This window comes from Saccostrea echinata, unplaced genomic scaffold, assembly GCF_033153115.1.
Source record: "Saccostrea echinata isolate AGI-Se365-2 ecotype Australia unplaced genomic scaffold, CSIRO_AGI_Sech_v1 ptg000056l, whole genome shotgun sequence".
In the NCBI taxonomy this organism is placed as follows: domain Eukaryota; kingdom Metazoa; phylum Mollusca; class Bivalvia; order Ostreida; family Ostreidae; genus Saccostrea; species Saccostrea echinata.
Window position 1 is genome coordinate 12,818,775 of NW_026889805.1, and position 25,573 is coordinate 12,844,347.

The window sequence follows — 25,573 nt, forward strand, 5'->3', positions numbered from 1 at the left end:
TGGCCTTAACATAATCAGAACAAGAGAAAAAATAATGAGGTGTGTCTTCTACTTTTCCACAAGAACATAATGGACTTGATATAATGTTACACTTATGGAGATCAATATTTAATGCACAGTTATGTAGAAGTCTGGTGTGCAATATATTATTACGTCTTTTTCCAAAACTGAAGGTGGAGCTACTGCTATTTTTTGTGCAATCGTTCTTTTAAAGGCAAACAGTGAGCAAGTTTCTAGTTTCTAGCGATAATGAGTTCCATTCATTAACTACAGTTGGAAATGATGATTTATAGGTTTGCAGTCTACACATGGGTATGTTATAGTTTTGAGAGTTTCTTGTTGTATAAGTGGAAGCGAGATATCGCATCTCAGGTATAATATCACAGAGATAATCAGGAACTAAATTATTATGAATCTTCTACATAGTATTCAATTTGTGTAGCTCGCGTCTATCACTAAGCGCTCCCAGCCAGTTTTGAAATACAAAGACTCTCTAGAAGCTAATAGAGTTTAATATCTTTTTTTAAGATGTCGCACCAACAGCTCGAACATTGAAAATTTCTTTAAGCATTATGGATACTCTTTTTCTTAATTTTATTTTAATGTTTCTGTGTCACATCAACGTATTTTTTTCTCCATTGCCGCTTTGATTAACAGATCATCTGAAAAATGGTTTGTGAATTTGAACACAAGGAAATGACTTTCCTTACAGTATAATTTGTTTTGAGACTCGTTGAAACTTTTAATGATGCATTTTACAATGAAAGCTTAAGGTTGAAACTTGTTTTAATGGTTTTGTGTGTGCACTGCAATAGAATATATATATTTAGAACAATAGACTACACACAGATACCCACACAGTAGCCTGGTAACCTGACTCATCCTTGCCAAGTGTTGCGGAGTATACGAAGCATAAGAGGGACAGGGAACCAGGCAACTCACACAGATATCCTACTTGCCTATACAATATGACGTCTTAGTAAGCTGTATGACATGAGCGTTAGAGATAATGATTACTTAATATCGATACTTAATTTCAGGTCCAAGATTCCAAAACATAATATTAACTAAAACTTGTCGTTTTGGGTGGTATAAATAGCTAAGTATTTATCACAAGGGTTAAATACCAAACCCATGACGTCATAACTATTGATCAAATATTTGCCGAGTGAAAATTAAACATGACGAGAATTCATGTAAACAAATATATGAAATGGGAGTTTTAAAGCATTTCCTGTGAATGTCATGTGTGATTCATAAGGAATTAAAGATTGGTAATCAGGTAGGCTGACTTATTCTTATCATGTTTTCTTATAACGAACACAGGCAGTGTTTTGAAATCCCGATCAGCCTTTCCTCTGTCATTCTAACAACAAAGATGCAAAAGTTCAACACTACGCCGCATACTTTGAAACATACAAATTTTTATTTGTATCATTAGCTTGTATTCTTTAGTGCTTGGAAGTGTTAGAATTGATGTCAATTCCCCGATCGTATGTATAATATGTAAAAAATTTAGTATGGTTTCATGCGAAATTTTGGAATATTTTTTTTTCTATGTCGAGAGAGTAGCTATAGGATTCTAGCAGCACTTTTCATGGCGATAAGATATATCCCGGTGAGCTTGAGATAAAAGATACCACATAGTCTGACACATCTATTTCATATTTGGATATTTTCCTTGAAAAAGACGTTAATGGTAATCTAACAACCAAACTTTATGATGACTTTAACTTTTCAATCGTCAACTTCCCTTACTTATGCAGCAATATACCTTCATCACCTGCATAGGGGGTTTATATCTCTCAGTTGATTCGATACGCAAGAGCATGTTCTACCTATGTACAATTTCTAAAACGAGGTTTATTATTGACAAACAAGTTAATGAAGCAAGAATATCAGCAGTGTCGTTTAAAGTCATCATTTCGTAAGTTCTTTGGTCGATACAATGACCTTGCTAGCAAATACAATTAATTTTATCATTGAGTCAAATGCCTACTGACGTTTTTCATACTTATTGTTAGGCCATTATTTACACACTGAATTGTCGACGAATGTTCCCGTTATTTCCCGAACATGACTAGGAACACACGGCGGGTGTGACCGGTCGGCAGGGGATGCTCACTCTTTCATGGCACCTGATCCCACCTCTGATGTTTTGGAGGTCCGTGTTCGCTTTGCTCCTATTTTGTATTGTTTAACCCTTTAACCCCCAGAGACGCATTTGGACGCATTTTCAGCATCACAGATATTTAACTGTTGGCGTTTTCTAAATATTCGGGTTACAACAAAACAATTGATATTTTCTGAAACTAGAGAAGAAACTAAACATTTTTTCTACTCAAAAATTTTCTGTGCGATGTTGAGAAATTATCATAAACTTGAATTGAGTATTGCATATCATTGCAGGAAGTTGATAAAACTACGCATAAATGACTGATTTTGTGCTCTCTTCTGTTGGCTTTATCTAAATTACAAACACAATAAAATAAAAAATGAATGCCATAACCTGAAAGCTGGGAATATGCCCCACATTTTTTATTCCGGACATTATAAGGTACATACATCTGTTTACAGAGATATTTGTTAATAGTTGAATATTGGAACTTTTATGAGTAAATACACAAAATGCACTATGACGTCATTTGACGTTTTACATACACAATGAAATCGTTCATGAGCTCAGTGTAAAACAAACTGGCTCTTTTGATATATGGAACAAATTTATTTTAAAATAATGAATTATTTGTAAAGAAGAGTTAATATACGACACGTTTTGAGCCATAAACAAAATGTAATAAAAGGAATTTTACATAGCTTTGGGAGATATATACATGCAGTAATAGTCTTTCACCCAACGCCCCGATTGCGTGCACCCATTGTATCAGAAATCCCTGTCGAATTTTGTGTCAGTCCTACATGTAGTAGAAATAATTAATCAAATAATTAAATACAATCATTGCCATTTTCCTAATCTTCAGATTTATTATTGAAAAATGAAAAAAAAAAATCTTTTTTTTAGTACTTGGTGTATTTTGAAAGAAAACGTGCATTTTTATTAAAGCGACAGGATAGATAACGCAGTTATTCTATTTTAATGATTAATAAAAGATGAAAAAAAAGTATATCAAAAGTACCACGTCGTATGTCGTAAACATAGCCAAACAAACAGCTGATTGAAATCAGATTGCTAAATCTATAGAAATAATTTCTGAATTAACACACATGAAACTCAGGTTTCTTTGTTCGTGTTAAATTCATTTTTCAGTCTTCACAGAGTTAAGAACAAGTCTATATCAAACTGGATAAAAATGGAAAACTTGAGATAAACTAACAAATTCTCCCTCATTGCCTAATCCTTTACAGATTAGCCGGGATTACAAGTATGTGTATTGAAGAAACTGAAAAGTTGAATCTACTGCTACAACAAAAATAAAACGGAGCAAGTATGTAAAATATTTGCCAGAACATCGTGCGAAAATAGCAAAAGGTGCTACTGAATGTAAAAACCGCCATTTTACAATTTTTTAAAAGCTGTGGAGAAATTAAAATGAATTAAAGTACAATCAGAAGTATTCGGAAACTACGCTCTATGATTTTGAAAAAAAAAACGTGTTTTTTCACTATAGAAATCAACGGAAAATATTTTCAAAACATCCCCCTCTCCTTTTTACAGCATTTTGAATTATTATTTAACAAATTCATACCAAAACTCTTGTTGTTCCTGGGGGTGGGGTGGGGGGTATGTTTACAGATGAATTACATGAGCTAAACATATGGAAAAAATGAAGAATCATTTATCCATGTCTATGAGTATTTTAAAATCTGAGTACTATTTCAAAATCTCTTGGTGTTATAAAGCCTGATTTCAATGGATATACATCTTCTAGACCCCTTATAAAAGGAGTTGTGATTAAGAGCAATGGACAATTTGACACTGGTATTAATAATTTTATACTGTAATTTTTTAATTTACCGGGTGGTATTAAATACAAGAGGCTGGGCCACATCGCTCACCTGAGCTCATTGGCTAGGAAGAAGCAGTAATCAGTTCAGTATTGAAGGGGGGGGGGGCAAACTTTAATTTAAACTACATGTACCTCAGGATTCTTCCATATCAATATCACTAATCATGGCTTTGCTGTTCTTAAAAGAAGAATTTTAAAGATTTCCACCGTCATGGTAGCTCATTCTGTAGAGTGCTCGCTCCGTGATCGGAAGGTAAGTGGTTCGAGCCCTGGCCGCAACTGACCTAATTCGATGAAAAATAGGTAGCAACTGTTCCCCCGCAAAGCGCTCGGCACTTTGAAGTGAGAGTTGCGGGTCCTTCAGATAAAACCTTAATGACCGAGGCCCGTGTCACGGCAGGAGATCCCCCACTGCTCAATGGCCATGAGTGCCGAGTAAAGGTATAAATTTGAAGCCCTTCACAGGTATAAGGTGAAGTCTCTATATGAGTGAAAAATTCTTGTTCGGAACGTAAAATAACAATCAATCAATCCTATGTTTTCCTATGTAAAACTCTGATCTCTCATTGTGGCCCCACACTACCCACCCTAAATTTGAACAAATTTGAATCTACACTACCAAAGGATGCTTCTATAATAATATGACTAATCATGGCTTTGCTGTTCTTGAGGAGATTTTTTTCAAGATGATTCCTATATTTTTTCTTATGCAAAACTTAATTGACCCTCTGTTGTGTCCCCATGATTTGAACATACAGCTGTACTTGATTCTACAATACCTAAGGTTGCTTCTATATAAATATGACTAATAATGGCTTAGTGGTTCTTGAAAAGAAGATTTTAAAGATATTTCCTATGTGAAAGCATTTTATAGTAGAAAAGGATTTATCAAGAGAAAGTTTTAAAAATGTAATTAACTAAGCAGTAATTAATTAACAAAGATTGCATTGTTGTGTAAGGGGACAAGCGATTTTTCTTTTAAAAATAAATATTCAAATAAAAAGAATATTAATAAATACTGTGGTGGAAAGATGTATAAAACATTAAAAATAGAATGACAATTGAAAACGATTTTTTTTACCAGATAAGTTTTTTATAATTGAATTTTTCAAATAAAAACAGATGGAGATAACCCTTACCAAACATCAAGGTCATAAATTAGGACACATCCCACCCTTACATGCTAATAGTAATAAATGGGAATTATGTCTAACTATACTGAGTATTAAACACCTACATATCTGTCGTGTATTCAATTTTATTGAATCTGTTGATATTAGGAATGGTATACCTTAACCTCTCTATTGCTGATTCAGCATCCAACTTGTTCTGCTAGCTTCTGAATGCCTGACTTTCCCAAAGCTTTGGCTTATATACCCTTTGGTTTGGCTAGTCCATTCCAAGGGTTGCTAGGTCATTCCATTATTTCAGGTCTTCAATGCATTTTACTCGAATGCCCCTTAACCATTTCACCTAACTCTGACCCACTGTTGTGGCCCTGCCCTATCCGTGGGGGTCTTGATTTGAACAAACTTGAATCTTCACTACTTGAGGATACTTCTATATTAATATGACTAATAATGGCTTAGCTGTTCTTGAGATGAAGATTTTTAAAGATATTTCCAATATATTCCTATGGTGAACTTCGACCCCCTGTTGTGGCCCTGCCCTACTCCCAGAGGTCATGATTAGAACAAACTTGAATCTACACTACCTGAGGATACTTCTATTATAATATGACTAATCATGGCTTTGCTGTTCTACAGAAGAAGATTTTTAAATACATTTCCTATTTATTCCTATGTAAAACTTCGAGCCCCTCTTGCGGCCCCGCCCTACCCCTGGGGTTCATACCATGAAGTTTGTCATGAAGCTTTCAAATAAGTTTCATCTTTTCTTGCCCAGTTGTTCTTGAGAAGAAGATATTTAAAAGAAGCCACCAATTTTTTTACGAATTCTTAATTGTCTCCCCTTTAAAGAGGGCATGGAACTTCCTGTGAACAAACTTAAATTCACCCAAGGATGCTTTGTGGCAAGTTTGGTTGAAATTGGCCCAGTGGTTCTTGAGAAGAAGTCGAAAATGTGAAAAGTTTACGGACTACAAATGGACGCCGGACACAGTCTTTGTTCAGAAAAGCTCACTTGAGCCTTCGGCTCAGGTGAGCTAAAAATTACAAAATGATAAGTTGTAATATTGTAATTTTATATTTACTTCCATCCGGTAAATTCAAAAATTACAATTTGACAGTAATATAATTCAATCACTGGTGAACTCTTGTTTGCAATATAATAAAAAGATAATGGCAAAATTGTCATTTTTATTTAATAAAGGGGTGTAAAATATAGGCTGGAATCGAGAGTTAGTGTGCGTAGTTCTTTGCCATACTCTCCCCATGGCCTTCTTTTAAAACTTACTGATGAACTAGTGATATTTTATGTTCGAGTACGTATCAGGGTGTTGTGAATTCTCAGATGCAGGTCTCTGGAACTATGCAAGTAATTTTGTTCAGTGATAAAACTCTACTGAAACTAAATGGGGGACCATTTAATGTCAAAAACGACTGGGCATTAATATTGTTTCTTCTAGAACACACGGGTTTTCCAAAAAGAAAAAAAATCGGGTATTTAAGGCGAGATATTAACTCGCATGATTCCGCGGACATTAAATCAACATTTAATAAACGAATTAGAGACAATGTTCAGCATTATCCCTCCTCCTCCCCCTTTGACCAACGTTTAATATATGTCAATTTTTGTAAGGTTGATATTTGTAATTTTAATGTGTACCATGGCGTTGAATATAGTATACCCATGTTTTTTTTTGTTTTTTTTAGAAAGTTCCCTTCTTAAAATTGCTATTTTTGCAACCATGGCAACACTGTTCATTGGAATAAAAATACTAAAATACTGAATTTTGTATCTTAGTGTTCTTTACATGTGTACTAAATTTTATTGAAGCCAGGCAAAAACTGTAGGAGGGAAAGCGATTTGAAAATTGCTGAATATAGTATACCCGTGTTTTGTAAGGAAGTCCCGTTCTCAAAATTGCTATTTTGTAACCATGGCAACACTGTTCATTGAAATTAAAAAAAACTAAAATAAAGAATTGTTTATCTTAGTACACTCTAAAAGTGTACCAAATTTTATTGAAGTCAGGTAAAAACTGTAGGAGGGAAAACGATTTGTAAATTGCTTATAATTACGACAATCAGACAGCTGTAAAGCCAAAGTCTAATACACGGACATTGTGTAATTGTATAAACTCTTTCTATCAAATAAAATTGACCAGTATAACTAAAAACTAATTGTTTGTATGCTTTGTTTTAATAGTATCACTAAATGCTCTGTTATGGAAATGTTATTTGTAAATTTGTTTGTATTTCTGTGATGTAAAAAGGGGAAAACACATATTTTGGCAATTATGGGTCTCATTCGTTGCCATGGCAACCACGACGTCATTTTACTCTGCATAATTAAATACTTTAAGATTATACCTTTCAGAAAATGTATAGGTTGCTCTATGTAAAAGTGACTAGAAAATGTTAAAATTTCAATTTGAAAATTTTAGGCAGTTTTACAGAAAAAAATGCAAAATCTCTGGTAGTTAAAGGGTTAATGGGCTTTTGAGCTTGAATACTGTTCGTTATCTCCATATATTTCATGGCCAAGTGATGTTTTTACATATTATTTTCACAAAAAAAAATTAATTATTCTCGGGGTAGTGTTGAACTTTTCACTTTTTCATTAAGGCAATTGTATTATTTATGGACGTCACGTGATGATGTCTTAGCGGAGTACCTAATTTATCATAAGACTCAATGAAGTTTATACAATGGATAATAAAAGGAAATGTTTTATCTATGGCTTTTCCGATTTATCAATGTTACATTTTATGAAAAAAGTCTAAATTCGCCAAAAATGATCTGGATACTGCCTTAACACACCTGCGTACCGGTTTCCCAGACTTACACAGAAGGTTTCTAACTCTAAATAATACTTTCAGGTGGGGATTCATAAATTGTGGACACGAACAACTGTGTGTGATGTTTAAATTCAATAACTTAATAAATAAATAAATATTTAATAAATCTTCATAACGTTAATTAACTTCAAAGATTAACGAATCAGATATCATATTAAAAGTACTCTGCATTGAAAACATAATCTTTTTAAAATTATCAAAAAGCTTATAAATCATAATTCATTTAATTCAATGAACGAGCATTAAAAACAACTTCTTTGATTTGTTGACATAAAGTTTCAAGATTCTAGTGCATGTGCATTAATTTTGATTTAATCTTAGTTTAAATATAAAGAAATTTGAGCCGTAGATTATAACAACATGCACATGAAAATAATAAGTTTTGAAACAAATAACCTCAGGAGCACCTCAGTACCCACAGTTTAAACTTCAGGGCTACACAGTATCAACTCAGTGTCCACAGAACCACCTCAGTATCTCTCAGTACCCCCTCAGTGCCAACAGAGTTAATCTCAGTGCTTCTCAGTATGACCTCAGTGAAAACCTCAGTGCTACTAAGTACTACCTCAGTCTACGCAGTAGCAGGCTCAGTACCACTCAGGGTTTTCTCAGTACAACTCAGTAATACCTCAGGCTTTTGTTGGATTCTCAGTGCTTTTTTGATACAGTAGTGTTAATGCTGGAGTTCCTTATTAAAAACATTTATGTACATGCAGTCTCAGGAGACAAGGTTTTCCAACAAACTGTTGAAATTCCGATTGCACTAATTGTGCCGACCTGTTTTTATATTCCTGTGAAGCAGAATTTATTCAAAAACTTCAACTTGAGAGGAAGAAAACACTTGCTCGATATATCCCTGGGAGCTTGAAATAAAAGATGCCACAGAGTCTGACACCTCTCTTTCATATTTGGATATTTTACTAGTAAAAACGTTAATGGTAACATAACAGCCAAGCTTTATGTTCAACTGTCAACTTCTATTATTTATGCAGCAATATACCCTTAAAGGTGCTTGGACACAGATTTGAAGTTAATATTTTCTCAGATTTTCTGTATAATTTCATGACTTATATGTTGCTATAGCATTTCATACTAAAATATAATAAAAATCTTATTTCATCTCAAAGTTATTGAAACTTCAAATTTCTGGACGCGTTTGATTGACATCCTTGCACTTTCACAATTCTTAATGTTATTCTTAATACTTAAGAAAAGTGGCAGTTTTGTTGTGTATAAATGAAAAGTATTAAGACTACAATCCAGAATATTCAGAGTAGAAATGTTCGAAAGCAAAACCCACTCACAGTATTGTCAGTCCGTGCTCAGTGGTGTGTGCAGACTTTAACAATTGAACACACCCGGTGAATCGTAAACATTAACAATAACAGAGCTCGTGCCCTGTTTACAGAAACAGTTTACATTTCACGGGTGTATTCAATTTGTTAAACTCTGTACACAACACTGAGCACGGGCTGACGATATTAGTGAGGGGGGTTTGCTTTCGCACATTTCTACTCTGAATTTTCTGGATTATAGATGTAATCTTTTTCATTAATACAAAACAAAATCGCATCTTTTCTTAAATATTAAGGATAAAGATAAAATTTTTGAAAGTGCAAGGATGTGTTAATCAAACGCGTCCAGGAATTCGTAGTTCCAATAATTTCCAGATAAAATAAGTTTTTAATTATATTTTCGTGTGAAATGCTATTGCAATATATAAGTCGTAATTTTATACAGAAATTTTGAGAAAATATTAACTTCCAATCTGTGTCTAAGCACCTTTAACACCTGCGTATGGGTTTATGTCTCTCAGTTGATCAGATACGTAAGAGCATGCTCTACGTATGTACAATTTCTAAAACGAGGTAAACAAACAAGGTGATGAAACAAGAATATCAGCAGTCTCGTTTAAATTCATCATTTCGTAAATTCTATGGTCGATACAATGACTTTGTCAGCAAATACAATAATTAAGTCAATGCTGACTGACTTTTGTTATACTTAATGTTAGACTATTATTTACACATTGAATTGTCTACGGATTTTCCCGCTTTTTCCCGATAATAAGAAAGAGCACACGGCGGGTGGAAGAGGTCGGCAGGGGATGCTCACTCCTCCATGGCACCTGATCCCACCTCTGATGTTTTAAAGTTCCGTGATTGCTCTGCTCCTTATTTGTAATATTTGAATGGATTTTTTAGCTTGAATGCTGTTCTCTATCCTCACATTTCATTGCTGTAGCCTTCAATTCGACATTTAGATATATCGACGACGTATGATTAATATCCCGCTATCACCTGCATGTGGCATTTACATCTCCCACCTTATTCGATACTCAAGAACATGCTCCTAGTATCATAAAGTTTTAAACCAAAGTAGGCACTTGACAGATAAGTTGATGTTACAGGGATTTCAATAACCTCATTTAAAGTCAGCTTTTCATAAATTCTATCGTCGTTATAATGACCTTGTTAGCAAATATAACCTGTCATTGGGTCGTATTTTGGCTGATGTGTTTCATACCAATTGTTAGGCCTTTGTTTTATACTGAATATGACTACGGAATGTTCCGTCTACCTGATCAATACATTGGGCTCTACAACGGATGTGACAGATCAACAGGGGATGCTTACTCCTCATATGCAGCTGATCCCACCTCTGAAATTTCCGAGGGTCCATGACCAGAGATCAATTTGTTTAAATTTATTAACTCTGTTAAATCGTTCATATATATATGCCAAAATTTTTAATAGTTTAAACTTAGGTTATTAGCTTTTCCTAACAAAGTTGTTTTGCAAAATGAACATTCAATATCCAAACCTAATATTTTAAAATCAAAATTATTATCCAATTTTTTTCATATTTTTATGAAAAGTACTGAACTAGGAAACAATATTTTCATACAACAACTTATAAATTATAAAAACAATTGTATACAAATAAGTTTTCTTCTAATCATGATGTGATTAAGTGTTCAACGTTTAATAGCAAAAAATTCAGGATTAAGATAACATAGATATGATAATGTTTACACTGTAAGAGTAAAGGAAACAGAAAAAAACTCATCAGCACTGAAGATCAACATTATCTTCTTTGCAGAGGTGTCTGTAGTTGTTGCAGAGAAACCCAAAATTAGACGTTCGGAGAAAGCCTAGATAGTCCTTCTTCATTTTGAATTGATCATTCACATTACAGTCTTTGAAGTAATATCTTGTTTTCTTAAACTTCACATTCACAGGGGAAACTGAAGAAAATGATGTTTACAGATTAATTAACTTCCGTGTACTTCAGGTATATGATAAAACAAATGGAATGAGAGATTATTTTCAACAATTTGTTGCACTCTGTAAAAACTATAATCGAACAAAAAAAACTTCATTTAGCGTGCAATTCAAGGTTTTTTCCCTGTCTACAATCAAGTGCAAAGCAAACATGTAGCTACTGATTTTGCTAATGTATACACGAAAATTTTATATACTCTATGTTTCCATAAGAGTACATAGTTTTTCTTCTATTGAAAATAATCCTAAAATTCAAAAGAAAGAGAAACTAAATGGAATTGCATTATCTTTAGATCATATCCCTCTTAATTTAATCTTAAAACTCTATACTGTGGGTTGATTTATTATATACCTCACTGTTTTCACTCAGTTTTACTGTTGAATTTATGCAATCACGTGACGGTGTGATCCGACGTTCCGGATCACCACACTGTGGTTTTCTGAATCCATATCACCCCTCTCTGAAACTGATGACGTAATACGCAGATAAATGACGTTTTTATTCTGGCGCATCAAAAAGTTCCTTGACGAAATGGTTTGTTTAATGGATAAAAGTTATGTAATTGATCCAAAAGGTTCCTTTTTATTATATTTTACTAGTTGTAAGGAGTATATAATAAATTTATCATTATAACAGTAACTTGCTCCGAAGAGCCGTATCACGTTAAGTTGATAGGCGCGGATCATCAGATCAAACAAGACGCTTCGTGTCTCGTTTGATCTGATGATCCGCGCCTATCAACTTAACGTGATACGGCTCTTCGGATCAAGTTACTGTTATAATAATATATATGTATTACCAACTTTTAAAGAAAAATTGCATTCGATTTCTTAATGAAATGATAATAGAAACTGATGAAGGAATCACTAATAAAACCTTTCTTGCAACAACTAGGCCTAGGAAACTAAAAAACTGAAATCAAATGATACTAAATTTGAAAGCATTTAAAAAGAGCTGTTTTGAAGAAAACCTAAAAAAGATTTTTTAAAGAAAAAATAACCCTAAACTCAAAGGAAAACTTAATAACAAACATTCTACTCAAGAGTAGTTTCAAATGTTTGTTTAAGCGCTGACCACACAGTTATTTCACTCTTACAGTACCCGCAACGTTATTCTTAACATGATACACGATAGGATAGGATACACGCATGATACGATAGGATACACGCACGATACAATAGGATACACGCACGATACGATAGGATAAACGGTTTTCACGATAGACGCAAAACCTGATATAAACACAAAACCTGATAAACGCAAAACACGATAAACGCAGAACCTAATAGGATACACGGTTTGTAATTTAAATTACAGACAATTGTGTACAAAACGAAATATTACATGTGGCTACATATATATTTTTTTAAATCGCTAATAAATCTCATTAATGTACGTATATATTTATAATTTAGTGATTCACTGGATTTATTTTACCATTTAATAGTAGGTAACCAATTTCCAAATGTCTTAAATACCGTTCTCGGATATTTTACGTATTGCTATTTTATTTATTTCTACGTGTTTTATCAATACATTATCAATACATAATTATTATAAATGCGTTCATTTTGACAGTAATAGAAAAAAATATCAATATTGAAACATTAGAATTTTGAAATACTTTCCATTTTCTAAACATGCCTTGGCTTTATTACCAGCACACATGCATGCTGATTTTCAACCTTATTTACGGGACTTTTGTGTATATATGTTTATCTGTTGCAGTGCTGTCCTAAGAGGCTCAAATACATGTACACGTTGTTCTATTTTTAAAAGAAACAAATCGGGTATCCTTGTGTACATGTAAAGAGACGAAGGAGTGCCTAAATGTTATTTCAAGAAGAAAACGAATTAATTCAGGTAATACAATTGACATAGTTCCATTCAAGAACTGTGAACGATAGTATTGTTCTCACGCCTACCTCCAAGTCAATTTTCAAAAGTGAAAACACATTTAAATAATTTTTTCATATCTATATAGATATTTATATGAATTTTCATAAAACATTACTTCTTTGGGAAAACAAAGAGAGATAACTCTATAATTTTGGAAACACTTGTGTTTTTCACTAAAGAAATCAACGGAAAATATTTATAAAACACCCCCCCCCCACCCCCGTGAAACAAAAAATCCTTTTTACAGGTAATATGGACTATCATTTCACAAATTCATGCCAAAGCTCTTTGTGTTTCACGGGGGGAGGGGGATATGTTTACAGACAAACATCTACAAAAATGCTTATTTTTTCACTTTTTCACCAAAAACTAAATCATAGTATTTAATTCATAATATATATTTAATTTTATATAAGTAAACATAAGAAAAGATTTAAGGAACATTTATTCATATCCAAGAATATTTAAAAATGTGGTGGTGCTTTAAGTGAAAAATATCGTCTAACCCCCCCCCCCCCCTCTCTCTCTCTCTTATTTAAAGAGCTGGAATTAGGGGTAATTAACTATTTAACACTGGTATTAAGATTATCAGTCAATTTTACCATTAAACTGTTCTTTGCATTCAACAAATTTTTTACGGCCAAATTGCGATTAGTATTGAATTAAATGGGTGTAAAATGTAAGCGGGAATCGAGAGTTAGCGTGCGTAGTTCTTTATATAAATGAATATTTTAATATCACATTTGAGGGTGTGGAGTCAACAGGAAAATGTTTAATTAGTTTAGGTTAAAAATCATGATGAAAATTCCTTTTTCATTCTTTACTCTTTTCTTAATCATGACTTCTTTTTTTAAAATGTAACTTTTAGAAATGATCAGTGTATTCTTTTATATTTGCCATTGCCAAGGTCTTGTCAATAATAAATATAATTTTCGGGCAAAATTGCTTTGCAAGAATTACATGTACCATGCGCTCTAATGGTGGTTGTCATCCTCAAAATCAGTAGAGAAACCTATTCCCCAACTAGTAGTGTTACTGATTACTGAGGTAAAATGTTATATAATCATTGCAATAACTCTTTGTAGTGTTGAATTATTTTGTTTAAACATTGGACCGTCTCTCGAAAAGTATATTATTCATCAATCATAGAGGTAACTACGAATGTGTGCCGCATTATATTTTCAACGAAGAAAAGTCATCAACTATATAGTTATTCTTCCTAGTAACTTTAACATTCCAAGGAGCAAAACATGTACAATCAAATACATACTCTCACATGGTGGAAGATTTTCTGTTGGCAGCCATTGTCCACTTCCTCCACATACGTAATTCGTGCGTAAGTCATGACCAGAACTTAGTTGGGTTCCCGATCGACAGAACATTATACACAGTCGAGTGAATTCAGTTTTCCATCCATTACAAGCTAAAGCACCATTTTCAGGAACAGTAACATTCGGACAAGGATTAGCTGCAAGTGTAGGAAGTTGAGATCTGTAGAAAATCTTGAATTTTTTAAATATTTTTATATTCTTAGTGATAGTGGGGGAAATACGTTGTGCGTATTGTCATAAAATTATAATGCAAAGCAGTGACCTCACCTGCAACGACATTTAGCATTACTCTATAATCTTATTCTAATTTTACATCCACTTTGGGCAGTAAATATTTGTGTCTTTATTACATATTCAAACTTACGCCGAACAATAATATTGAAGGTACAGTTAGCCCTGAGACCGTTGGAGAATTTAAAGGCATTATAGCGAGCAACATAGTCTCCCCAGAGAAAGTTTGATCCGTGATCCGGGTAGTTTGTGGTGACCTCTACACTATTGTTGAATGGATCATAAAACTGAGGTGCCATCCAGAAAACATCAACATGTCGCGATGGTGACGTTTTTCGTATATCTGAGGGACAGTTCTGGACCATGGGTGGCTGGATATCTAATGTGATAAGGAAACAGATAGTCAGAAGATAAATGGGTTATCATTGTGATACTGATAAAAGATATGAAAAGTCATTTCTAGAATTCGTAGATGCACAGAAGCTTATATTCTGCTTTTATGTCTATTGAATCAATGATGCAAAGTTTTATCTGCTGTTTGTTTTTTTTTAAAGAATCTTAAAGAAATGTGGTCCGTAATTATGCGGATTCTTTTCGAGGCGACCTTGTCGAAAATATGTTTTAGGTATGAAAAAACACTTCTTGGAAAATTCATTTTGATTAGGTACTAAAAGAGCGTATTGGTTCGAAGATGTCATTAAAATTTATAATCAAAATACTTCGATTAACATAACGTGACACTATGGACCATATCACTATGCAGCAGTATTGGTAAAGTAAGTTTTATTTAAAATGACCTCCGCGTGAGTTAATTATGTGTTTATACACTGTTTTTCATTAATAACTGTTTCCTCTTTCTTCTTTTTTTTAATTTTTACATACCATTCTCACAGTGAACGCCTGAATAACCACTGATGCAATCACAGGTGTACATTTCCTCTCCATTTATACATGTAGCCCCATTTTGACAAGGATTACTCTTGCATGTGTTGAAAACTGCCATGAAAATCAAATAATGAAGAAATCTTATACCGGTGTGTTCCATTGCCTCTCTTTAAAATCGTTTTAATTAAATTTTTGGTTTTGAAAGAGTAATTAATTTATTGTTTAATTTCTAATTAATCAATAAATATCAAAATGTCTTGTTTTCTATTTGTATATATTTTATTTCAGGTTATGAAATAAGTTTAATGGTCACTCAGGTGTTTCATGCAATACTACCCTGTTCTTTGCCTTAAGGGTCATAATTACAATGTAAGGTTCTGTCCATAAGTCCTATAATTTCTTTGTTTCTATTGGGTTTTAGTTTAATTTGTGTTCTTGTGTTTTATTGGTTTGTCAAATTCCCTCCAAATATTCTTGCTTTTGTTGGTTTCACAATTGTTTCATTAATTGTGAAACCTGTAATTTTGGCAATATTGATTTCCATAGCACTTTTGCACAGTAAGAAAAATATTTTGGAAGTCAGATTTTTTTTATATTAGTAATTAGCATTAAAGCTAGTGTATTTTATGGTACAGAAAATATGTACATATGTATTTTATGATTAAAGAATTAAATTAAGTCTAAGATAATTTATAGCTATCATCTGGACTCCCAGTCATTTATGATGTAGTGATGTAGATGCATTTATATGCAGGAGCTTGCCTATTACCTCAGAATGGTATGCTATTGCTTTTATGATCTGTTGTTTATTTACAAAAAGTATATAATGTCTAGCAAGATATTATAAGCTTAAATAGTAATATACATCTTGTTGTAAAGTATTTTTAATTGTATGCACAAAATGTAATTCAAAGGGAGTATTGAATTATGTATAATAAATGTAAGAGTTATCTCCCTTTATGCAGTATTATGTATAATATTGAATGTGCATTAATGATTTTATGATTTTCTCTATATTGTTGTTGTATATTTCAAGGCAATTATTGTTTATCTGTAAAATAAACTTCAGTACACGAATCCTTAAAGGAGTTCGAGTTTGTATGTAATAACATCATACGCAGAAACATGCGCGGATCTAGAGGGGGGAGGGGTGGGGTTAGGGGGACCCCATCATCACCACCACAAAAAGGTGTGTTTCATGTTTTGGAAATGGATTTTTTTTTTTTTTTTTTTTTTTTTTTTTTTTTTTTGCTTGTCAAGAATTTTTGGGTTGGAATTTTTTTTACTGGGGTGGACCCCCCCCCCCCCCCGGGAAAAAAAATCAGAAATCTGCACCTAAGAAACCATGTTACAATTTGAACATATTTTATTGTATTTCAAATTACAAAGAGATTGGGCACAAGTTCTAAAAACTTATTACGTCCTCATAATATTTCTTTTGATTGTATAATAGATAATAGATTGTATAATAAATGAATATTTTTTACAGTATACAAAGTAAAATTTAGGGATAACGAAATGTAATCGATATCAACATTCTGCAAAAATTAAGAATATGGCTAGAATATATGGATAGCCAACCGGTTCAAAATTGCAACTCTGTAATTCTTAAAATGGTACACATATAAACCTTAATTTGTAAATTGTACATCATAATGTCGTAATTTGTCTATTGTTCTATCACAATTTGTTAATTGTAACTATCCAGCATAACAAATGTAAATGCAAGTTATGTCAAGGCTCATGTGAGATTCATAGGCTTGCGATTTGTCAACTTGTGAAATGTAAAATGTACTTTGGTGATATGTAATGCAAGGTTGCATTATGCTAACGCCTATTAAGACGGAAGAGGGCGCCATTAGGGTGGCAAGTAAATAAAAAGTATTAAGAAAGGTGATAAAAAACTTTTAGATTAATTTCATATTTGTCCTTAATACTGTTTGTAAATAATAATAAAAAACGTCCCAACAATCCTGTAATATTTTCAATTTCAGCATATTTTTAATGCCTTTTCTGCAGTGTTACTGGCAGATTCAGTTTGGATCCCCTGGGATTTTCAGTTTTGAATTTCATACCGTAAAATAATCAACAAATATCCTTGGAGCCCCTACCCCTTCAAGAATTTTGGACCCCTCGTAAGTAAAAAAATGTCATATATACATATATTTGAAAGAAAACAGCTTATCAACGAGAATTGTCAAACAACCCCCTCAACCCACCCACCCTCAAACACAAGAAATAGGTATTTTGCGTTTAGATGACTTTTTATGACCCCCCCCCCCTCTCCTTTGGGAAAATTTCCTGGAACTTCAAATGTATTTACAGACAGACAGACAGATGAGAGAGAGAGAGATTTTTGTAATGTACTCATTAGTTTGTATATACCACAGGCACTTGGGGTCTGGACCCCCCCCCCCCCTTTTCCATTTTTTTTTCTTTTTAAATATGGAGTCGATTCACCTTTTTCCTATTTTTGTATTCTAATATGCACTATATGTTATCAATAATGTAACTCTTTTGTCTCTATATGCTGTTTTTAAATATACCGTTTTCGACTGATACATAAAAAGAGAGAAGGCTTGCAACTCTTTTCTCATCGTCTGCCTCACCTCGCTTAAACTTCGCCTGATTATTTATCGAAAGAATAAGAAAACATGGAATATGCATACATCATTAAATTCGTTATACATTCTTCTTTCTTTTCATATTTCCATTTAATTTTTATGTGCCCCCGATTTGTAAATATTTCGATTAAATCATCCGCATCTAGGGTAAATTTTGTTGATGTGCACCAGCTGGGACGGAAGTGCAATAACGGTAACTCTAACTTTATAAATGTTCTGCATTAAAAAAAATTCCAGGCTTTGTAATAACAATATTGTGGAATTTGGTTGTCTAGGTCGTCTATTTAAAGTATAATCTTCATCCATTAAAATTTGCTAGTTAAAGTTATCTTGTTATTCACAGAACTTACCGTTACATGTTATATGAAGAGAAAATTCGGGATGTATTCCTTCTCGCATTTAATGTTCCGAATTACATTACATGTAATGATGATACCCGAAAATACCGGGCACTTCCGTCCCAGCTGGTGCACATCAACAAAATTTACCCTAGATGCGGATGATTTAATCGAAATATTTACAAATCGGGGGCACATAAAAATTAAATGGAAATATGAAAAGAAAGAAGAATGTATAACGAATTTAATGATGTATGCATATTCCATGTTTTCTTATTCTTTCGATAAATAATCAGGCGAAGTTTAAGCGAGGTGAGGCAGACGATGAGAAAAGAGTTGCAAGCCTTCTCTCTTTTTATGTATCAGTCGAAAACGGTATATTTAAAAACAGCATATAGAGACAAAAGAGTTACATTATTGATAACATATAGTGCATATTAGAATACAAAAATAGGAAAAAGGTGAATCGACTCCATAGTTAAAAAGAAAAAAAAATGGAAAAGGGGGAGGGGGGGGGGGTCCAGACCCCAAGTGCCTGTGGTATATACAGAAAATTTAAATTGAATATTATAAGAAGTGATTATGCATTAAGTGCTTTTTCCTATCTGTTTTCTTCAAAACAGATGACTAATTTTGCGTTTAAAAATAATCGTTAATATATTTTAAAATATTCCGTCAGATCTGAGATTAACACCCATATAAGAAGGGGAGAAGCCCCTCTTTGCAGCCGCTCATGAGTTTGTATACATTACTCGGTTTATTCTAGACCCAAACCCAAATGTATCCCAGAGGTTTATGAAGCATTTTTTGTAGATTTTCATGTAGTTTCTTCCATGCACTCCAAAGAGACAAAATAAAACACACTTTCTAGCCTTGGGCTCAGCGGACACACAAAAACAGAACACTGGAAAAATAATCTAGTCTTCATGCATGAAATATGGAGATAACAAACAATATTCAGTCCATTAAAACAATACAAATCGGGAGCAGAGCAAACACGGACCTCCAAAAATATCAGATGTGGGATCAGGTGCCATGGAAGAGTGAGCATCTCCTGTCGATCGGTCACAAACGCCGTGTGCTCCTCGTCATGATCGGTAAATAACTGAAAAATCCGTCGACAATTCAGTGTGTCAATAATGGCCTAACAATTAGTATGAAAAACTTAATGATAGTAGCATCAATTTTGAAAAGGGCACCCATAAAAATAATTAATACTTTATCAGAAAAATCGGGGGGGGGGGGTGGTTGTGGTTTACAGTAAAACATTATGTTCAGGAAAAAGGGGAGTCCTCCTCCGGTACTTTGCGCCTGTTCTTTTCGCTACTTTTCCCTCGGCATCCCTCTGTTTATACGAAGAACGGCACTTTGTGCAGAAGATCAGAAATACCCTACCTTTTTTTCTGTATTCAACGATCTTATTTGTAAACAGCTTTAGAGACCATTTGAAGGCATAATATGCATGCATATTACGAAACTCTATTCAGTTTAAGATCTCTTTTACCTCTGAGGCGAAATTACTTGATTGACACACTTATAGCGACATCTTTCGTCTTAATTGGTTTTTGCATAATGCAACCTTGCATAATTTACAAATCACGAAAGTACATTTTACATTTCACAAGTTGACAAATGGCAAGTCTACAAATTACACGTGACCATGTTTAATAGTTATCGTAACAATTAAGAAAGTGTGATAGAACAAATTATGAAATTTTGATTTACAATTTACAAATTCAAGTTTACATGTGTACATTTTAAGAATATTTAATGGTACATGTAAATTTAATTAATGAATTTCACATAATACATTCTTGTGGGGTTTTTTTCTTTTGGATTTATTTGACAATTTATCAAATATCTTTAAAGCTAAAACTTACATATGCAAGTGGGAATGCTTCCAGACCATGTTTTATTACTTAAACATGTCCTCTGGCTGTCACCTTTGAGCTTATATTCCTGTTTACAGCTGTAAGTAACATTTTTTCCTCGGAAAAATTCACTCCCATTCAGATATCCATTGAATGGCGTTCCAGGGTGTCCACAGGACATAACTAGCCAAATCATGAAAACAATGTAGATTTTGATATCGGCATAAGTATATGGGTGAATTTTAAAAAAAAATGACCACCAAATTGAATTTTTAAAAAAAAATTCAACTACCCATAACATATTTTTCACTTATATCAATTTATTGTGCGTACATCCTAATTAAAATTCCTGAAGTTGCAAGAGAATAGGCAATTGGATAAAAAAGTTTCAGAAATTTTATTAGTAAAACTTCATTTGGAAAAATTAAATATCACTATATCCTAAGAGACTTTCTAAAATACATAATCAAAAGAAATTATAGTCTTTTATGCTTCTCAATGGTATCAGGGATATAAATGATTAGATCTAAAACTTGATTGAGTTTCTTCTCTTGTATATATGGGGGAAAAATTGGCTTTTTGGTTGTTATTTTACATTATTTTTTCAATTCTCGTTTTAAAAAAATGTTAATATGAAAGAAATATGAAACAATAAAATTCCCCCAAAATAATTTTATCCATTTTGTCCATTTCAGTCAGTTCTTTAAATTTAAGCGTAAAGAGAGTCTGACATACACGTTTTCTTACAAAAATACTATATTTTGAAGTGACTCTATGTTACATTTTTGTGTTGCACTCCTGACATCTGATATCCGATTTTATTTAACATTGTTTTAAAAATAATGACAAACAATAACCCATTCTTAGTTTGTAAATCTGTTCGTCGTTTTGACATCTTTATCATTTACAGCAAGTTTTTTCAAGACTTCAAAACATGATTATTTGCACTGTGTAATATATAAACAGTGTATTTAAAAATATGTAAAGTCATGAAAAAATTTCTCAGAATTGACTGTAAAATGTCCTTAATAAGTTGATAAACATAATGTTTTGAACATCATACAGTATCAAACATTTTTTTTCAATTTATTTTTTAGTAAAGATAGATGAAGATCATTGATAATTATAAAACTGTTTTGCTAAACTCCTGACTGCAATAAAATTAAAAATTAAAACCATAGAACACAAACATTCATGAAGTGATGGCAACATCAAGTGGTAACGAAATTGTGCAATATTTATAGTCCAAAACTTCATAATTAAAACAGATGAAAGTACTTAAACCTGGCCTTATATCTTGAATAATTCCCTATTTATGTCAAAAAATTAGCTAAAATATATCTTAAGATGATAAAAAATATTTTATAGTATATGGGAGTCTTTAAAGTACAATTGTGAAGCGAAAATTTTTATCAGAACTTGTTCTATTGTTACAGTGAAGTTGATGTGAATATACTTGAACTTTATAACAATATTTCAGTTTTTACATTCTTAAAACAAATCAAAGAAAAATTTAAAAAAAAAAAACATCTGAACTGATAAAATTGAAAAAGAGAAGGATTTTAATAATAAAACTCTCAATAATTTAGTACTAAATTATTCAAACAGATCATTATTAATTAAAGATTATTTCTTAACATGAGTAGAAGTCTTTTTCATCATATAACTTGAATCTTTAAAAAAATGCGTTGCACTCCTGACCACAGAAATATAGATCTGAAACACAGACATACCCTTTAATTGATAAATCTATTTGGTAAAATGTTCTTTGTGTCTTTATTTCCCAAAATAAAAATCAGAGAACCATATACTGATAAACGTTTTTTCATGCTTGGGAGCAAAACATTAGGTGTTGCACTCCTGACATTATTGGGTATGCACATGCAGATACTTGACTCATTAATGCTGCTTGTGATTTTCATTTTTAAGTTTTAAATTGTACATCAGTTATTGTTTTACACTTTGAAAATTCTTTTTGGACTTAATTATCTTTCAGATTTTTTAAAATCGATGTGTTTTTTTGTTTGTTTTTTTTTTGTTTTTTTTTTTTTGTTTTTTGTTTTTGTTGCAACACAACATGTTTACTGTTGCACTCCTGACATGGTATAAAAAATTTTCAACACCAGCCATAAGCACAACTTTGTCAAACAAAAGTCTACATTTATAGCTCGATACTTTGAATATTATCAGGAAATTCTTTATTTCCATCATAAACCATTATTATTTATTTCACAGACTTCAAAAAATATTGAATTTTCAAAATATCACAAAAAGGTGTTGCACTCCTTACATTTTAAGCATCATTTTTGGGCACAACTTTTTTGTGAATTGAGATATCAATGAGATATTTGGCAGGTGTTTAGACACTATATAAAAAGACATATGCTGAGACATAAAAATTTATCTCCATTGCCTGGACTTTTAGTACAGGTTGAAAAATATGTGTTTGGTCTTTTTTTTTTAAATTCACCCATATGTCAATAAGTTGCATAGCAAAGTACATGTATTACATTTATTTATCATTCAACTATCACCCTTTCATGTAAAATCAACATACTGAGGAGGAAAAAGAACAATGCTATAAAAAAGATTATCTATTGTATTTATATATCTATGATTATTATTTTTTTTTTATTTTTTGCACTATCAACAGGCATATAAATTGATAGCAAGACATACCAGCAGCTAAAATTATATTTTTATCTATCTTGTTACCTTCGCAAGCGGTTTTAGAAAGCTTATCCCGAATACTGTCCAAAGCATCAAAAGTCGACACGTCAAATACATAACTCTCGTTTGACGCCATTCCCTTGAGTTCAGCTTTATCCACTCCGCTACCAACACCGACGGAAAAGATGATTACGCTACTATTGCGCAATAATTCGGCTTCAGACAATGTAGCATACCTGTCGTTTGACTGACCATCAGTTATAATAACAGTTATTTTTGGAACATCAGGTCTGCTATACTGTGGAGAAAAGCTGGTTGTTCGAGCATACCGAATCGCTGCTGCTGTGTTTGTACCTCCTCCAGTATAAATGATACTTGAAATTCTGGACTTCAGACTAGCTTTATCAGTAAAACTCGTTAGCTCAAATGTTTCTTGTACAGAACTACTATATGTAATAGATCCAATTCTGACGTTCTCATAACCTATTTGAAATCCTTCCACCATTGCCTTAAAAAACTCTTTCATTTTCTCGAAATTTCCTCTCTGAACGCTTCCACTGGCATCCAAAATAAAGACAATGTCGGCTTCAGTGTCTCCACAATCTGTTTTTTAAAAGTAATTACAAAACTTTCATATTTCATAAATATATATATATCACCTGAATAGTATCTCCCTTATTTCTTAAGAAAATCATTGCCGTTTTTAGGCAGTAAACAGCAATAACCATATCACCTCTACAGATTTCTTGAGCAGTGACTGTTCCATCGATGAAACTACAATGACGTACATAACAATAATACAATATTTCATCTACGAAATCTTACTTTAAATGATTAATTCTAACAGATATAAATATAAACAATAAAAAGTCTTTCTTAGTCTGTTAATACGGGAATCAGCGTACTAACAACCAAAGAAAGTATTTTGTTGTTTAATTAATTTGTTGGAATGTCGATGGGCACTTGTTGTGCTCCGTTATTAGTCGACCTGATTTTATATTCATATGGAGCAGATTTTTTTTTTACTTTTCTACTCAAGAAGACGAAACACTTGCAGTGATTTGCAAGTCGACAGTTAGATAAATCGACGACGCATTATCAATTAACAATAGTTACTTCCATTCATATGTCGCATATTACATTGAACTTGAAATGAAGGACACTACAGAATCTGCCATATTTGTTTCATATTCGGCTCTTGTGCAGCGATATTGGTATATAAAGGTATGCGTCGATGCCTATCCTCTGCATTAAACTTCCTAATATGTTCTTTTCAACAAACATTTAATACCATTTAGAAGAGTGATCAGAGGCACTTGGTCGTTGCCACAAAAAGTTTTTGCTCAGTTCACAGGGAGAAGTCAACTCAAATAAAATATAAGTTACTGTGAATTAAATTTGTACAGCGCTCAATGAAAGAAATACTAGTACATGTTGATGCAAATAAATTAAATTCAAATTTATTTTCTGCACATCAATTTTTTTTAAGGGAAGTCTATTTCAAATTAAATTTTGACGCATGCATAATAGCAAAATTAAGCCACCTGCCACATGTAGGTGGTCAGATATAATTATATATGTATTTTTGAGTAAATAAAAAAAAAGAAAAGAAAACTAAGTTTATCACTGAAAATTTGAACTCTGTTGTTATGTCAAATATGTAATCTGTTTTGCATAAGATGACGTGAATTGCAAATGACGCCATAATAGACTCACTGTTGAAGTACAGTTTTAATGCTCATTAGGTTTTTAATCATACAAATACTTATAAAAGTGATGATGATAATGATAATGGTGATACTTCATTGAAAGATAGTGACCTGGTTCGTGCATGACTATTCTTTCCCACGACCGTCTCTTGTGTTTATGATATGTATTATAACTTTGACAATTCTGGTTTTTGATAAATATGGATCATGAATTACATAAGCAGGGACACCAGTAAAAGAGACAATAAATAACATACCAGCTTCAATTTCCTTTACGGGACACAGGAGGATGGTGGCTAATAGTGGTAAAACTGCGGTTTGCATGGTTATACTTGTTTTCCAGAACTCTTTTCAGTTTTTTTCCAGAACTCTTTTCAGTTTCTATGAAAACACATATATATTAATAAGGTAAATACATTGCAATATCACAAAAAATGTTTCCACGGCAATATTGATTGATGGTTTAATCACACAGGGAACTGGTACAAAATCTGTCTATGTAGATATGTCTCCTCTCCAACTCCTATTTAAAATGAAAATCCGTAATATCCACTGGGTTTTTTTCCTCTGCGAAAAATCCGTGATTAAGTATAGATTTTTAGATTCTCTAACACAATAATTCAGCAAAAATTTCAAACTGCAACAAGTGTGTTAAGATGTGTTAATTTAAAAATATTAAGGAACAAGAAGTTTTTGTGAAACACTGATGCCCGCAGCTCAAGGACAAGGTTAAACTTTAAACTCGAAGGTCAAGAGATAAAAATAAAGGGTACCAATCAA

The 25,573-nt window shown here is 32.6% G+C and overlaps 1 protein-coding gene across 1 annotated transcript in view; it reads right to left on the minus strand.

Annotated features, from left to right (window-relative positions):
• Nucleotides 1–25,148, minus strand: part of LOC133173244 (matrilin-2-like) — a 53,098-nt gene extending 27,950 nt beyond the window's left edge. Inside the window, exons 1-2 of the mRNA XM_061308226.1 lie at nt 25,051–25,148; nt 23,130–23,687 (exon numbers count right to left, since the gene is read on the minus strand). Coding sequence (XP_061164210.1) covers nt 23,130–23,687; nt 25,051–25,117 — 625 coding nt within the window. The 5' untranslated portion in view covers nt 25,118–25,148. The remainder of the gene's footprint in view (nt 1–23,129; nt 23,688–25,050) is intronic.
• Between the last annotated feature and the right edge of the window lie 425 nt (nt 25,149–25,573).